The sequence below is a fragment of the Amblyomma maculatum genome, chromosome 6 (genome assembly GCF_055883805.1).
Source record: "Amblyomma maculatum isolate TAMU_Amacu chromosome 6, ASM5588380v1, whole genome shotgun sequence".
In the NCBI taxonomy this organism is placed as follows: Eukaryota; Metazoa; Arthropoda; class Arachnida; order Ixodida; family Ixodidae; genus Amblyomma; species Amblyomma maculatum.
Window position 1 is genome coordinate 154,113,794 of NC_139349.1, and position 17,646 is coordinate 154,131,439.

The window sequence follows — 17,646 nt, forward strand, 5'->3', positions numbered from 1 at the left end:
GCGAGATTGTGACGTCATCACCCGGTGACGTAATTTGCCAGTTTACCGTGCGAAAGATAGTTCAAATAAATAAATTCTGTCTCCATCGGGAATCGAGCCTCGGCCCCTTGGGCCCCAGCCGAGTGCTTTAGCCAACTGCGCCACGCCCGGGATCCGGTTTTGGACAGTATAGACAGTATTTTGGAGGTCACCGGACGATCAGTCCTGACGTCGTTCCTTGGTGGTCAGAACTAAGTTTCGATTTCCCGGTTCTTGCTCTTCTAAAACAGCTCTACTCGGTGTTCTCGAACACTTTGTATCAGAGAAAGATGGCTCTTTTTAGAAAGTTATTTGAGCAAAATGAAGCAGTAGGAAAAAAAGCCGCAGATGACAGCGTGCACCAGCCGAAACTATGCACACGCGACAAGAAAACGCAGCGAGAGACGCTGAGGCGCGTTGTCCAATATATGCTGCGTGTACGGCAACAGAACATGCTTCCATTACTGTCGATTACGGGAGAGGCAGTGACATTTTGTCCTGAAAAGCAGTGTCGGCGAAATTGCGTACTCGGCCCGGGATTTTCGCTCTTTGGCAATGAAGCCGGCTTAATCGCATGTTCGATATTTATTTTTCTATCTTTTTTTTTTTTTTTTTTATATATGAAAGCCAGCCGTTGTTGGCGCGCCACCGGTAAGAACATGGCGCCGAACCGGTGGAGGGCAGGGTGACGAACTGAAAGAACATCAAGACGAGCCGAAAGATGCATGCTTCGTAGGTCATTCTCTGCGGTGCCTATATGCCGCGCTTCCAATGAAGCAGTGCATGCGTCGACAAGCGTCTCCCTTCCCTTCGAGCTTTCGATCATGTGAGACAAGGCTAAGCTGTGGCTAATAGTCGACAGTTAAACCAAACAATGCGTATAAAATAGGTTTCGTGACAGTATCGGTGACGTAGCTGGACAGTATATGTCATGTCGTCATCCCTTGGTCGGAGCAAGGTTTTCGTTTCCTAGTTTTAGCTTCTATAACACACTTCGATTCGTTATAAAAATCACATTTTGTGCTGGAGATAGGGGGTCTGAGCGTCTATAGACGGCCACTGCGGACGCTTTCTGTATGCACGCACATTACGTGTCTCGAATTAAGTTCCTTGCCGCTACTCGCGCACACACATCCCGTACACGGCGCGCATGAGGCAAGTGCTACGCATTAGCACTACGGCTCACGTGTGGAGAGCAAGCGTCGCCCTCTCCACATCTTTCGGAAGCGGCGACGATCGGCCGGCGAGGATGACGCACTCTGCACTTTCGAGAGATTTCGGGTCTCGGCAGGAAGGAAAGAACGATTGTGCGGCCACCTCGAAATAAAAGCGGCGCGACCTAAAATTCAAGGTTGCGTCGCTTAGACAATCGGCACGCGTTGCAGTTGACTTTCATCAAGTGATCGGCTCCCCGGGGCCAATCAGCTATTCGACGAGCCACGGGATCTGCGAGGAAGCGGCGCCGGCCTTCCGGACGGCCATTCTCCGCTTTGTGAACAATCTGGTGCCTATTTGTTTCTGCTTCTATCGTATATTGTATATTGCTGTTCAACCTTACTTTCTTAGATCGTCTTTTACTTTAAGCTCTGTATGTCTGCGGTGCTTACTGTGAACCTTGTGTATGTGTTCGAATTATCAGTGTGAAATTCGTCTCACGCTGTATAAAGTTTGCGTTGTTAACTCTGACTCCGACCAATTATCTGGCTCACAACCTGCGAAAGCTTCGGACCGAACGGCTACCCCTTTTGTCACTAGGCAGTATAGTTCCGGATGAGTCTGTCACGCAAGTCGAGGGTATCTCGACCGGAGCAGATACCCACAACACGCTCGAAGCGTGTCTCGGTGTGTGCACATCAACAAGTCAAGCATCGTTATATTTTTAACGGGTGACAGAAGGGAGCGTTGATTTTTATTAAAGGGTTCATTACAGAGAGCCTTGATTACAGTAAAGCATGCCAAGCACCTAAGAACATGATGAACTTAACGAAATCGGCGATATTTTTTCGGGACTAGGCCACCTGGTGGGCTATACCGATAATAACAGCGTTTCGCGCAAGACTGCACTAGAATTTGCTTTATGAGATTTTCAATGGCAATTAAAATTGCAAATATTTTTTAGATAATGGAGCGCTCAATCTGTACAATACAAACACCATGCAAATCTTTTTATTTCTACCATAATCTCAGTATGCGTTTCGATCAGTGTTCAGTCCCTTTAATTGAGGTCCTGATGATTTGTCTGTGTCTCACAAACAAATCTGAAATCACAAAGGTTGAATGTGGCGTGGATGATCGCGATGAACTTGAGAACGCGCTTCTGCAGAACATCGGGAGACATGCGTAGTGCGCGACGGCGCTGCTTTCGAGCTTGGCTACATTCACTTGTATGTCTCGCTCAAGGGTGATCCTAATCAGGCGTGCAGAGATAGAGTTGCGTAACAGCAGATGGCATCCGCAGAACAAAGTGACGCTGACCTGGTCAGTGGCTCAGGCTTGCGCCCACAGCCGTCATCTAATTATTTATCGGGGGCGATCTCACGATTATGAACGGCCTTCGGTCACCACCTCTCCAGAGACCCGGCCAATGAGTTGCCACTGTGGGAAAAAAGCAGAGAATGGCCTCTCACCTGTTGCCTGCTGAAGTTGTACATGTAGACTTCGAAAACTTCATCCTTCGTCTTGTCAGCCCTGCCAAGGTTTTGCAGTATCTGCAAAAGAAGACCATCGAGGCAACATTAAACCTTCGGACGGAAGGTGCGAAAAGCTAAAACAAAGCATATGAAAAATACTTTTTTTTTTTTTTTTAAATCTGTGTGCCACAGGTGACAACCAGAAAAGGTCTTTCAAAGACTGTCATACGTCTCACAGGAATGGCGAGATGAAAGCAGGCATTCACGGCTTTCGAAGTGCCGCAAAGTAAAGTTCGCCCCTTCTTGCACCCTCGCACATCGGCGTCTTCGTGTGCGCGGCAGGTGTCATTCGCACCGGGTTGCGTGCAAGTGACGGCAGCAGGCGACGCCTCCCGACATTCGCCTCGCACCCACAGAAATCCGTCTCGTAATCGCTTCAGCCTGTCCATAATGAAACGCTGGTATCTGCGACGTGTGTACTCTTTGCAGGGAAAAGCCCGTAGCAGACGTATGACGAGAGATCGATTGGGTAGGTATAAGTTGTTGAAAACCATGGTCTGCCGAAACCAACACTATATTCCGCAGTTTGGTCGATATCTTACTCGCTGATAGGGAAGTCAACGCACAAGGTGTAATAATGCCGTCGGGGGCGCCTATACTCCTTCGGAACGGTGAATGTCTCTCCGCACAAGCAACGAAGTGGTGACGTCGCTTGCGATGAAGCTTCAACGTAAAACAGCACTGGAAGCGCGCGAACAGGGGATAAATGATATAGTTAGAGTGGTTGAGACGCCGCATTTATACGCTTAGAAAACCTGTTATCCTGACCGTTCTGTCCTGGCCGATCCTAAAATGGGCTTTACTCCTGCTACGAGGCGACGCTCGATCATTTCTTAACTTGTCCTTTAGGCGGAATGCAAGCTGCACCTTCGAAGTCAAGGTTACCACCCGACCATCTGACGCAATACACATATAGGCCCCATCACCGAGAGTTGTTGGCATTCATAAGCGCTACAGGCCCGCATCTTTATTTAGATTTCTTACACAGAAGGGCATGTTCGCGAGAAAAAAAAAACGAAAACAAAAACAAAAAAAAAAAACGAAAACAAAAACAAAAAAAAAAAAAAAAACGTTATGCATTTCTTGTGTCTGAGTCGCCCCTACGGCCAGCGATTCGGCGCGACAACGGCTTAAAATATATTTGTGACCGAGACCCATATCTTTAACGACATAGGTCAGTATAGGTGAAAGAAGGGTTACGCGATGCACTATGAACGGCGACGTGCGAAGACGAGGCTGATCAGCAGATACCGATCACCTAAGCACCAGCATCAGCGGCCGTGCAAAAGCTTTACGCCAATGAGGTGATCCAGACGGCAGTTGCCACTGGCACCGAGAAAGCAGATATAATTTTGTGTGTGTGTGTGTGTGTGTGTGTGTGTGTGTGTGTGTGTGTGTGTGTGTGTGTGTGTGTGTGTGTGTGTGTGTGTGTGTGTGTGTGTGTGTGTGTGTGTGTGTGTGTGTGTGTGTGTGTGTGTGTGTGTGTGTGTGTGTGTGTGTGTGTGTGTGTGTGTGTGTGTGTGTGTGTGTGTGTGTGTGCGTGCGTGCGTGCGTGCGTGCGTGCGTGCGTGCGTGTGTGTGTGTGTGTGTGTGTGTGTGTGTGTGTGTGTGTGTGTGTGTGTGTGTGTGTGCGTGTGTGTGTGCTCATCAGTGTGAAATAATAAAGCAATCATGGCGATCGTTGACTGGAAAAAAAAAAGAAAGAGAAAATTCTACCTCTTCTACAATCGAGAAATGTAAGCATGAAATGGTTGCGGGCATAGCACGTTGTCGGCAAGGAATCTTCTGTTGTGACGTTTGAGTCTCAAAGCGATTGCTTTCTGCAAAACGCTTCCAGCTTTTCCTTTCATCAGGCTCCATTGATCGGCTTAAGCAGCTGGGGCGGTGACGGCATTAGGATGCAGAACGATGTGCAAGCACACGCGGCCACGAAGAGACACCGTGTGACAAGAATCTGTGAGAAGCAGTGCATTCCAGTGCTCCCCGAACATGTATACAACCGCCTGCTAAGGAGAGAAACGCCATGAGTTAACGACGCGACACAGTGACGTACTTGATTCTAAATTCCCGAACGCGCTTCCAGCTGCTGCCCTTCTACGCTGATATGACATCAAAGCTGCCAGATTTGAGGCCCTCGTTACGCTAGTCAGCAAAGGGAAAGCTCGTTATGACATACATGCGAAGGGAGCGAACAGCCACCAACACCGAGAAATCACAAGAAAATAATAATATTTAATAAATGTGAATCAACAATGTAATCGGGGGGACAGTTCACTAGAAAGTAGAAGAAAAAGCACACGACGCCGGTGGGTACGATTACACGTAACAAATATGCAACAAAATAGAAGATTAAACAGCACGGCCGCGGTGGTGTAGTGGTTAGGGCGCTCGACCACTGTGCCCAAGGATGCGGGATCGAATCCCAGCCGCGGCGGTTGCTGTGCTGTGTGATGTTAGTGCACGTTAAAGAATCCCAGGTGGTCGAAATCTCCGGAGCCCTCCACAACGGAGTTTGCGATAGCCGGAATCGCTCTGGGATGTTAAACTCCGCAAACCGACATAAGACTGAAAGCCGTCCACGCAGCTCAGAGACAGATTGGTTTCGTGGGGTGTAACGTCCCAAAGCGACTCAGGCTATGAGAGACGCCGTAGTGGAGGACTCCGGAAATTTCGACCACCTGGGATTCTTTAACGTGCACCGACATCGCACAGCACACCGGCGTCTTGCTTTTCACCTCCATCGAAAAGCGGCTGTCGAGGCCGGGATTCGATCCCGTATCCTTGGGACAGTAGTCGAGCGCCGTAACCACTGCGCCACCCCGGCGGGGTGGCCCAGAGACAGAGCATCGGACGTGAAGTATGGAAGTGGTCGGTTCGTATTCCACCGGCGAAATGTGCTTTCTTTCTTTTCAGCGCAGAGCAGGACATTGTGAATATGCTGGCAAAACAATTATGGAGCTGCAATTTATTTAGCCCCTCAGGGACGTCACAACGATGTAAATTGTAATTACTCAACAACTATAACAACTAGTTTAAAGTATATGTAGGATAACTCTGAAATTTGCTTACTAATTTACACTCTAGATGTGCATGCATCTGCTATACGAATAAATAGTGACAATTCCATTTCCCTTTAGGGAGACACCGAGGGAACCTGGGCATTCAGTTTCTCCCCTCGTCGGAAATCAGTTCTACAGCTCAGATTTTCCGGCCGATTTTATCGCCGAATAAGTTGGGCGCGAAAATTTCCCCGCCATTCGAGTGGAAATGGGACGTCAAATCCCGCATCGGAAAGTGAATGGATCCGCGAATAAATTCCGGGACCGGCCAGTGCACCCTTTTCCAACCTCGAAGCCGGCCACTGGGTCCCACCGGATGATCTCGCCGTTGTTCTGTCCTCGGGGCAACGGACAGCGTCGGGAGGAGGCGGCAGCTTTCGCGGAAGGGCCCGAAATAGCGGCCGGCTATTTTGGAGCGGCACCGTCGCCGGCGGCTGCGATGGTGGGAAGGTGCGGGTCGTCACCGCGGGGCCGCCGGCCGCGGCCGTCGCGCAAGGACGCGGGGCTCCTCCTCGGGACCAGAACCACGAGGACGAAGCCGCACACTCCCGGTCGGTGCGCCGGCCTCCAGAGGCTGAATCAACGCAGCCCCACCGCGGCGCTGCCTGCAATTAGCACCGACGGGAAATGCCTCCGTCTCGGGCATGCAGCATGGCCGCACTGTTCTCGCCTCCTACACGGCTGGAACGCAAATAGCCAAACACGACTTGGGTAGATCGGACGACGACTTTTCCGCTTTACCGGCACTAGTGGAGGACACGTTTTCCCAGACGATGATTTTGCCAACACAGTGCACTAGTGGAGGACACTGCCGACGACGTGGCACAATCCCGCTGGAAACTTTCCCCTCGTTTTGCTGCTTGCCCCCGACAGAGAACGGTGACTACGTCCCTTTAATTGTGCAGGGCAGGCTAGGGTGCGCTTATAATAATTTTTTTTTTTGCTCCTTCATTTACTGCGCGAAGGTTATTGTTTCTTGCATTCCTCGAGCCGTGAGGGAAGTTTCCATGCAATACTTCTATCTATAGATCTCTATTTCTACACTGGGCACAGCTTAAATTCGAAGCACTGAATATATATCATTGATAAATATGTATGCTTCAAGCTATCAAGTTTTTCACAAATACACGCACGACGCAGGAAGAAGGACCGCACAACGGCGCCGACCGCGCTTGAGGTACCGCAAGCGTGACGCCTCGAGTAGCTTTCTGTGGCTATATATGCGGCGGAAGCTGAAGAGCCGAAGCCCCCCACCTCTGTCCGCAAAAGGGTACAGTGCCTTCAGAAATTTCACCGGTCGTGCTCTGCAATAATGGAACGGATAGCACACCAATGCTAGAACGGATGACACACATAAGCGCGAAATGTACTTAGAAAACTATTGCAGCAGGCTGAGCGAGCGCGCAAAGAACAGGCTTCCCCTAGCTTCTGCTTCCTCGACTCCTAATCCTCATGTCCCTGCTCTCTATATATCCCGCAATATCACCCAGCTGCTGTCTGCTTACGCCAAGTTCAAGGGAGTTAAGTTAAAACACGAGTCTCACAACGCGTAATAGGCTGCATTCAGCATCAAGTTCAATCATGCTGTGGCTTATTCATCCGCACGTATGTGCGATGAGCGGCCGAGTGTTGCTGGTGTAACTTCGTAAGTCCCATCGCTGAGGCGGCGAAGAACACAGTAAGGACCGATGTATCAGAGCAGTAACTTTTCGGACAACCCACGGCGATGAACGGGTATCCTGGCCTACACATTGCCACCAGGGTCGTTGGTAGTGATTCTCCGTCCCAGGCTGTACAGTGGCCAGCGCCAATCTGCTGGGTATTCGTTCACGGTGTATATACGCTTCCTTGCCAGTTGCAGCGTTTTTGCGTGCTGAACAAATGAGGCGACATCGCCGTCAGGCTGACTTTCACCGTCAGGGTTAACGGCCCGCGAACGCCCAAACGAGCAGAAATCCCCCGACCGAACACAAATCGGGAGGGAGTGAGCCTCGTCATCTTCTCTACGGTCACTTGATGTAAGCGAATGCTGCGTGTTAAATAATTTGATCCCAGGTTTCGTACTCCACATCAGCGCACATGGAAAGCATGTCAGCCAGGGTCCGTTTGAGGCGTTACACCAAGCCGGGCTCCGCCGGGGTGGTGCCGTGGCTACGGCGCTCGACTACTGTTCCCAAGGACGCGGAATCGAATACCGGTCTCGGCGGCCGCTTTTTGATGGAGGCGAAAAGCAAGGCGCCTGTGTGCTGTGCGATGTCAGTACACGTTAAAGAACCCCAGGTGGTCAAAATTTCTGGAGTCCTCCACTCTTTGGGACGTTCAACCCCACAAACCAACCGAACAAGCCGAGACGGTGCACCGTCGTATGTTTATGGGGCGAGCGTCAGATTCAGCACAACGCTGTGAAGCGGGATCGCCTTAAATCAGCTCCACTGTCAGTAAAGATAACCGCAGATACGCCACGACGTAGCCGCAGGAGGATGTTGAATATATTTTTGCTACTGCAGTTCCGTTTGCAAACGACGTGGCCTCAACGTATCGTGTTCAGTATAGCGACCACAATCCAGCGTTTCCCAGTGGGCGACTTTGGAAAAGGGCCAGAAAGATGCTCACTACATGAAAAAAAAAAAAGAAAAGAAAAGAAAATCTGTGGATGCGCTGTGAGTTAAAGAAAGCCGGTTGGTTTCAATGGAACAGACTTCCGGCATTAGTTGTCGCGGCCCGTTTTAACGTAGGTCCGCAGTGATTCACTAATCCGAGAGCGTACGACTGAGTCCAATGTGACCGGCTGAGGGCTCTATAGTGACAAGCAGTCAAGATTTACAGTTGTAATGCGGATGGGATAACAAGTTCAAACTTGGCATAATGAGCAGCCCATTAGAAAAAAAGTAAACACGCGGAAAACAAGCATTACAGTCTTCCAGGTGTATTCGGAGAGTGAGCTCACGGTCTGCCCTTTGAAGCTGTGGCATACGGGAGCGCTAACCGTACAAAGAAAAGGGTAATGCTCAATGATTTCTTGCGAAGCCGCGTATGGGCTGCTGGTCCCACTTGCAAACGACCGGATGCATAATCTGTGATCTTGCCAATCGGCCGGAAGGGCCTTCAAGGCTTGCCAGCCATGCATGCATAACGAGTGGTGGACGCTGACAACGCGAACGGGTCTTCCGTAGAGACATGACCGGTACTTACTGATGGCCCAGATTACGCCAAGGCATTCTTTCTCTGTCGTCAGTTTCTTTACGGTTGCAAAAATGTTTGGGTCGCGTACACGATAACTAGTTTTGTGCCGTCCTGCCACTGTATCAACCCCAAGGTCGATGTTGCTGCCGTCAGTGTGTGTGTGTGTGTGTCAGTTTCCGCATTTTCTCTGATATGGGCCAGCGTCAGGAGACTTTAGAAGTGGCGTTATAGAGCTCACTGAAAGTTTCGCCTTGGTGCACGTCTACAAAAAGTCTGTGTCATCTCTATTCAGAGCTGTTCACAGCTCGGTTATTCTGGAGAAATATTGGACAAAGCGCCGTTACTATATATATGAACAGAAGCCCAAAAAACGTCGAAGGGCCTCTCGTATGTCGGCCGTGGAAAACTGGAGACAGCAGCGGTCTCAGGGTCTGCGAGAATGTCTTGCGCGCTGAAATGTCCGAAGAAGCGAAGTTCCTCGAAGCCAAAATTACATTTCTCACACTTGATGGTAAGTTTCGCACACTTGAGAGCTTGAAACAATGCGCAATCGACAAAAAATGACAACTACGTGCAGGTATGGTATACGCATAATTGCCACTTCAGGCCAGATCTAGCGATGTCCACCATGCGTTGAAAAATGGTCGGCGCGGAGCACAGCCCAAACAGAAACAAACTCGCACACATCATCGGACGCCATGAAAGCCGCCTTTTCTTCGTCTTTCTCGTCCACTTCTATCTTGCAGTATTTGTTTATTTCAAGATATAAACAGGATAAGAACGGTATAAGCGCCGAGTCGATCGATCGCGTCGTTAATACTGAGGAGCGGGCAAACATCACTTTTAAAAAGGTCAGCTTGTTCAGTTCCCGGTAATCGACACAAAACCTCAAAGCGTTGTCTTTCTTTTGTAAGTTCCCCAGCGATATCCAGGCGCCTGTCGACGGTTGGACACCTCATCCAGGCATTTCTTTCACTTGCGTTTCAGTGGCGTCTTTCGAAATGCACGCTATAGACACCGGAATATAACAGCGGCGTGCCGGAGTGCGACGCTTGGGTACATCCGATCTTCGAGCTCGTGGAACCAACTGTCAAAGTGGGCTGGCGTACAGAAGTAAAAGGAGATTCCTCTGAAGCAGGTACACGAACTGACCTTATGAAGGACACGTGTGGCTTCGCCTTTGGATAACTCCTCCACGTCATGGAGGAAAGCAACTTTGCGCCTTCCAGCAGGGGTAATCATGGTGACCCTCAGCCGTGCGAATGCTAGGTCCCAACCATGGTGTATAAATCAAATTACGGTAGAGGGCGCACGGCTGATCACTGACTAATCGGCACCGGTATAGAATAATTTGATCACGTCCATGCCAACAATCGTTATATACACAGATCGTGGAGCGCGTCGGATGATATCGCTATTTCCCGACGAAATATCGCAGTGACGAAGAAGGATCTTTAAATATGCCGGAGGAACGACCCGAGAGGCCTAGCGCCACCTTTGTCGTCTTGCAGTAAGAACATGGCGTGATCCCGTGTTCATGCACGTGCAGGCCAACCTTTGCAGATGCCGATGAGAGCCAGCGCGCTCGGCGGGCTGTAAACAAGCTAAGCTCCCCCGCGGAAGTCTGCGCGCCCACATTTCGCGCATACAGAATGATTAAGTTCGCAGGTTAGCGAATAAGGTCCGGCATGGCTCTGGGAGGTGGCAGGTGACATGGACTGGCACTGATTGGTCTTTGGGCTGTGCGACGTCACGCGGTCACGTGACATGACCGATTCGGTAGGGGCTGCCAATTTTGGCTTCTTGAGATGGGAAAGCGAGAGGAATTGAACCTTCCAAGAAACTTGCATGGCCAGTCAGGCATGATGTATACAGGCAGGTTAGTATACGGCCTATGTCGGAAGGAGTTTAAAGTAGCTTACGACGGTATCCTAATGAGTATTTGTGAGGCAACAGAAGTAGAAATTAAAAGAGTAGTGGTTAATCGAGTGCCAAAATTCATTGCACGCACTTCGGTCTCTATTAAGTGCAGGCGAAAGCCTTTCCAGCGACCATTTGCCCTCATTTGCCGCTTTTTCCCTCATTTGCTTTTTTTTTTTCTCGTTTTCCCTCTCTACATTTTCCCCTTGGTTCTTTTTCTGTTTCCTTACACTTCTTGCTTTCTTTCCCCTCTTTTAATACTTTTTTCCTCTTTTACTGTTGACTGTTTTCGATGTCGTAACGCAATGACGAGGTCTAAAATTGAAGCTTTGCAACGTTTTTGCATGTTTCTTGCACAATTTTGAGATATTTTTCACAACTTCGACGTCCGTGGTTGTTTGGACGTCTGCGCACTTTATCGACGGACGTCACATTTTCTTTTTTGGACCTAATTCATTAATTATTCCCCATAAAGGAAATTTTGCACAGATACATTTTCTTCACCCTCTATAATCACACAACCATTATTTTGCTAATAAATAACGTCATTCTTCGACGGAGACGGTGTTACACCTTCTGCAAACGAAAACTTTCTGCGCACATCCATGAGCCTATAAAAATGTATACGTACGCGAGCGAAGATCCGAAAGGGGAGCAGTGGAAGGGAGCTTGTAACGCTGTCACACCATGTCCCTCCTCTACCCCCCACCCCCCTCCCTCATACAACTTTTAAAATCAAATATAGCGCATAAATGCCCCTTTTGCCGCAGTTATACGCCGGCAAATGTTTATGCATCAAGGCAGCCAGTGTTTAATGAGATCTGATGGAGTTCTCTATACATGGCTCCACGGCAGATCACGATTATATTTCATTTCATTTACTTCATCCCTAAAGGCCCGAGGCCATTACATAAGGAGGGGCTACAGTTGGGGTAAATACAATTTTGATGAAGGCAGGCACAATTAACACCACTACAAATTGTAAGAGGCAAGAAAAATAAAATAAATAAAGAGCATCCAGGTATCCGTGGGATCATGCAGAAAAAGCAAGAAATGCACGTGCGGCGGCAAGCAAAGTTGAAAGCCAATGAATGATTGATGATAACTCAGATGAAATGCTTATACATCTTGGAAATGACTAGCGAGCTTTGTGCGAAATGATTTGCGATTTGCGATCGTCGCATGAAACTATGTCGTTAGGTAGGGCATTCCAGAGAGTAATCACGTAGGGGAAAAATGAACTGTTCATAGCTGGAGTGCGGCTCGGTATACGATTATACAGCGAGGGGTGACTGGGGCCGGAGTATATAACAGAAAAAGAACTAAATCCCCCTTTGGAGAATATAGGCCACTGCTGATTCATTACATCGTCCGCGATAGAATACTATAACTAAGCTGCTGCTAATGACGACATCGAGTCCTTTAAGCATGGCGCGTTGCAGAAACGTTACCCGTGACGTCACTGTGCGCTGATCAATCGGCGCTGCGATGGGGCTGACCCAGCAATTGTTGGGCTGCAGAAACGTGACCTTGGCCAACACACACACAGTCGGCCCGCAGTTTAAAAAGTCGGCCGCTGCAGACAGGTCTTGTGACACCGATTGGCGGCAGAGAAAACCCGTTCCCGGCGCGGCGGAGGCAAGTCGGCGGCCGACCCCGGCGCAATTAAAACCGCCCGCGGAGGTTTCGCTGGGGCACGCTTCCTCTGCTGCCCCGCGAGCTAAACCCCCGTGCAGGCCCAGCGCTTCGCGCGTCCACTGGACCCGCTGTTGTGTGGGGCCCATGAACCGATACAGCGAAACTTCCGTGCACCGCTACAATGTAATGGTTCACGACAGTCAAGCCTCTCGACGGAGCGGAGGCGGAGACGCGTCAATGCGATGCCGACGCCCGAACTGTATCTAAACGGCGTGGTCAGGGAAGAAGCCCGGATATGTTCGGGGCACCCACTGCGCGCGTGCGCTAGGTTCGCGCAGCGGAGGAGACGAGCGCGTCTCCACCTTCGCGGCCCCGAAGGGGGGTCCCCGACCTCGTCGCTTTCGCCGTCGACATGCTCCGTCGCGCTTCCGGGAAACACAGCAAATCGCGCAGTCCGCGTCTTCGGGGTGTAGTCGGGCGCCAGCGAAAGGTCGCGGCCCGTGTTCCGCTCGGACGACGGTGCACCAGGCGGGCTCTGCTCTGATCAACGGGTCTTCGCCAGATGACCCACGCGGGGGACCGATGCGAAAAAAAGGGACGGCGCAACGCGGGAATGGTGTCGCGCTGCCACCAGACAACCAGTTTGCGAGATGCGGCCGACGACGACTCGGCCGCTAGGCAAGAACCGTCCTTGTCACATCCTATATCTGCTGCCGGGTTTTATGGCACATACACGACGGGGGTTAATGTGTTTGAAGGGCGCTAAAGCTTCCAATCGTAGAATCATCCATGGCATATGGGGTCACACTTCTGTTCCGCTGTCATGCACGTAATGAAATCGGATGCCGGTGCAATGTTGTTGCCTTCGCCCACCCCATATCCGTTTATTGACAGAATGCAATAATTTTCGTCCTTCACATGTGCTCTCCGCTAACAGTTGAACGTTAGGAAAGCTTTTTTGCGACACGCGCGGCTTAGAAAACGGAGCGTGAAATTAAAAGCCCTACAAGCTGCGCTTCCTTTCATCGTGCATCCTATGGTATAATCTAGCCATAAGAAATTTGCCTCGTACAACCCCAGAGTTCACAGTGCTGCATTACTCGTTACTAAATGTGTGCATCGGAACACTGCGATGTGGGTCCAATAAATAGCGATACTATCATGACATAAGTTGGCAGCAGGTCAAACGCAACTAATTGCTGAAGTTCAGTTCAGTTCGGTCGTGTCCGACTCTTCGTGACCCTATGGACCATGTCACGCCACGCTTTCCGGTCTCTCACTATCTTCCTAACATCACATAACTTCATCTGCAGTGCCTCGAGGATGCCATCTAACCAACGCGTTCGCTGCCTACCCCTTCTCCGGCGACCCTCAACCTTTCCCAACATCAAATCTTTCTCCAGCGACTCCTCTCTTCTCATAAGATGTCCAAAGTACCTGAGCTTTAACTTTAGAATTTGACCCTCCAATGAGCAGTCAGGGCTTATGGTCGACAATATGGACTGATTTGATCTTCTGGCAGTCCAAGGAACTCTCAAGAGTCTTCGCCAGCACCCCATTTCAAACGCGTCAATTCTTCGGCGGTCAGCGGACCTCCATGGTAAACCAAGGTCACTGACTAGCCTCCATGTCAACTATGTCACTCAGGCTAGCCTGCACAGTGACACGTCCTGCTTAACAAAGTGTGCTATGGTGAACTGGAGCATGACTACATGTCTAAATGACCGCTTTACTAATTACGCGTCATAATTAAATGCATTTAAATGGCTAATTGTGATTAAAAATAGAATTTTACGCAACAGCATCGTCATATATCGTTGGATAGCTTAAGCCGAAATAACTGATTGTTTAATTAGTTCATCGTGATTAAAAACTGAACTTTGGGCTACAGCACAAATTCATCTATATTTCGATAACTTACATATAATTCCACTGAACTATGTACAGGTATGAACTACCATTAATTAGTTATTTGTGAATAAATATTACAGTTTACGCACCAAGTTTGTCATATATTGTTGAATAGCTCATGACGAGCTAAACAAAATTTGATGAATTTAGGTATTAATTACCGCTAGTTACTTAATTGTGAATAAAATTCAACTTCAAGCTACAACATCGTCATATATCGCTGAAAAGTTTACGAGCAGTAGAATTAGAAAATATATACCGTCGTAGAGCTATCGCTCGATTATGAATGTAACCAGGGTTAAAGTCCTATGGTTATTGTTCATTAATTTAATTAACCACAGATAATACTGGACGGTGCTTTAAAAAGGCTGCCCTGAAATAATAGTAATAATAACTTAGCAAAAAAAGTATGTAAGACTAGTTAAGAACAAACAGTTCATTCCAAAAACGTGTACGAGCAACCTAGAAACCTGAAGCCACTATGAGCATATGTAGCGCCTACAAGTCGACTGCGAACCACGTGTCCCGCGCTCTTCGGCCGCTGATGCCCGTACGCCACAGAAAAGCATCGTCGTCACATCCAGCACACAATACAGCGTGGGATGACGTATGCCCGCGCAGCAGCTGATTGACGAACGCGCTGCTGCTCGTGTCCATTCAAAGCGAAAACGGGGCAGAGAGGGATGGCCGGATCACGTGGCTACTCCCGCACCGGACCACCCCGCAGCAGCAGCAGCATTCCGCGTGCCGCGAACAGGAAGGCCGCCCTGCCGCAACTGGGCTAACGACGGCTGTGCGCGGCGGTGAAAGGCGCGCGCGCGCTCCGTAGGAGAAAACGGCGGCGTAGGACGACGGCGTCTCCAAACGCCTAGCGTCGACGCCGAAGAACGCAGCCTACATCGCCGACCAGGTGTTCAAGCACGAAATAACAATCGCCCAGTATTGGCCAATGGCTATGGCCAGTAGGTAGGTGGAAAACATGCGCGAGCAGTTACAGCAGAATGTGCTTAAAGTTTAGCAAACGGAGGCAGCCAACCCGAACATTTTTGCCGGCATATTCGCGGGATGGCGGCATTGCTTCGTTCAGCGTGTTTGCCGAGTATTATTTGGTCCAAGCAAAGAGCACGTGTCAACCTGCAAGCGACAGAATGTCGCCTCCCAGACGTCAACACTGCATCGTCTACCGCGCATGCTCTTAGCGGCGGCTGGTCTACAATCGGTGGTCTACATATCGTCCGGCAGATTCAGGCCACGGCTCGAGGAGCACCTGCCATAAATACAGTCTGACTTTAGCCGCAGATCGAACAACGTTGATTCTCTTTGATTCGTAATCGATCCATTCGAACCGACTCGTCTAGTGGGTCCCGAAAAGTCTTTCATCGTATTAGACTGCCTTTCTTCACCCTTTCCAGACGAAGTTTCGTTCAATCATTCACTACATCACGCCAACCTTGATAACTTGCAAACTCCGAAAAACAAGCGAAGAAACATCCCCCTGGGACTGGGACGCATTTGGGGTCCCAGCTTTTAGGCTTTCAAACCACCAAGGTTACGAAGGCGGAAGGTGCTAGACTTTCTCGATAGCACCCATTGCTTACACTCAGTGAGATGTCCAATTCAATGCAGAGGAAACATTTGCCGACGATTACGTCACTTCCTAATGCGAAATTTGAGCGCAGCTCATCAGCTGTTCCAGCTTTTCGATAGACCGAGGTATGCGTTTCGGCTCGGGCGGTGCATATATCGAGATTCGCCACCACCGATCCGGCGCTCTGATTGCAGCCGCACAGGAGTGGCAATGGAGGAGGAGCTAAGAGAGCAATTAAGTTATCAGGAGGTTGCGGGAGGCGGCGCGTGGGCCCATAAGATAGTTGCGCGGTGAAGAGATAGCAGCGAGGGACTTATGCCGCTCACGCCGCTAGCGAGTCAAGTCAACGTGGCTCTGAGTTTCCGCTTGGGATGCACGCACCGTGATCCGCTGACGCAGAGCAGGCGCTCTCTATAGCTTCGGCAACCGGAGCACACCGTCGCCGCCAAGATAGGTTTGGTTTGGTTTGTGGGGTTTAATGTCCCAAAAGCGACTCAGGCTATGAGAGACCGTAGTGGAGAACTCCAGAAATTTTCGACCACCTGGGGTTCTTTAACGCGCACTGACATCGCACAGCACACGGGCTTTGCTTTTCGCCTCCATCGAAAAGCGGCCGCCGGGGCCGGGATTCGATCCTGCACCCTTGGAAACAGTAGGCGAGTGCCGTAATTAACCACTGCGCCACCCCGGTGGGGAAGGAGGGTGTACACGCAGCGGCGAACGGTGGCGGCGGGAGCGCGCGCAGCAACCGGATAACACGAGTCGAAGGAGTGGGGAGGGACTGCACCGCCTGCGGAGCTGGTTACAAGCACAGAGCTAATACAAAGACTTTAGAGGGAAAGCTGCTCGTTCAGCCAATGCATTCGAGCGGTGACCGCGTGATTGCGCCATCATCAAACTGTTTGATGGTTGCCAGATGACTTTTGCTTGCTAAACCTGGCCGAAGAACGAGGTTTGAACGTAACGTAGATCGTTGGAAGATGGCAGCGCGCAGCTAACTAACGGCTACAGTAGGGTAGTTGCTGTAAACAACGGCAAAATCGTTGCGTCCGGAACTTTTGTGATGGTATGTTGCGTCGTGTATCTATTGCAAGGTCTTATAGGAGTCAAGATTGTTCTGTGTTGTTAAGGCCAGCTAGCCCTGTGATTGTTGCGCGCTTACGTGCACTTCGTCCGTCGAGCACACACGCATCTCACCCTGTTCCTGGCTTATTCTGGATGGCCAGCGCTCCGCACAGTAAACGTCAAAGAGTGGTCGCGTGTGTGTTTACTATTCACTTTATACCTGCCCTGTGTTCATTTATAAATGACGGTTGAGAATGCTGTGAGAAGAGCAGCGTGTTCTGGTCTAAATGAGACGGGGGTAAACTCGTAGCGTTGCACCAGTCTTGCTGTTCTCGCAAGAAAATTGGAGAATAAAAATAAAACGTGCAGTTCGCTTGCTGTCATTTCTCTCGGGATGTTTTCGTTCGCACGCCTTGCTGTCCAAAGTTCTGGTATAGCTCTCGTAGTGGAAAGAAAAACCTGCCATGAAATTTCCAAATGTAAGTTCGATGCGGCGCGTTTGCTAATATGTGCATGAGGCGATATGGCGAATCTTTTTGGAGCTTTGGCCTTCCATACAACGCATGAAAGTTAC

The 17,646-nt window shown here is 49.9% G+C and overlaps 1 protein-coding gene across 1 annotated transcript in view; it reads right to left on the reverse strand.

Annotated features, from left to right (window-relative positions):
* Nucleotides 1-17,646, reverse strand: part of Amph (amphiphysin) — a 97,764-nt gene that overhangs the window by 44,913 nt on the left and 35,205 nt on the right. Inside the window, exon 2 of the mRNA XM_084607569.1 lies at nt 2,646-2,726. Within this exon, the coding sequence (XP_084463695.1) occupies nt 2,646-2,726 (81 nt within the window). The remainder of the gene's footprint in view (nt 1-2,645; nt 2,727-17,646) is intronic.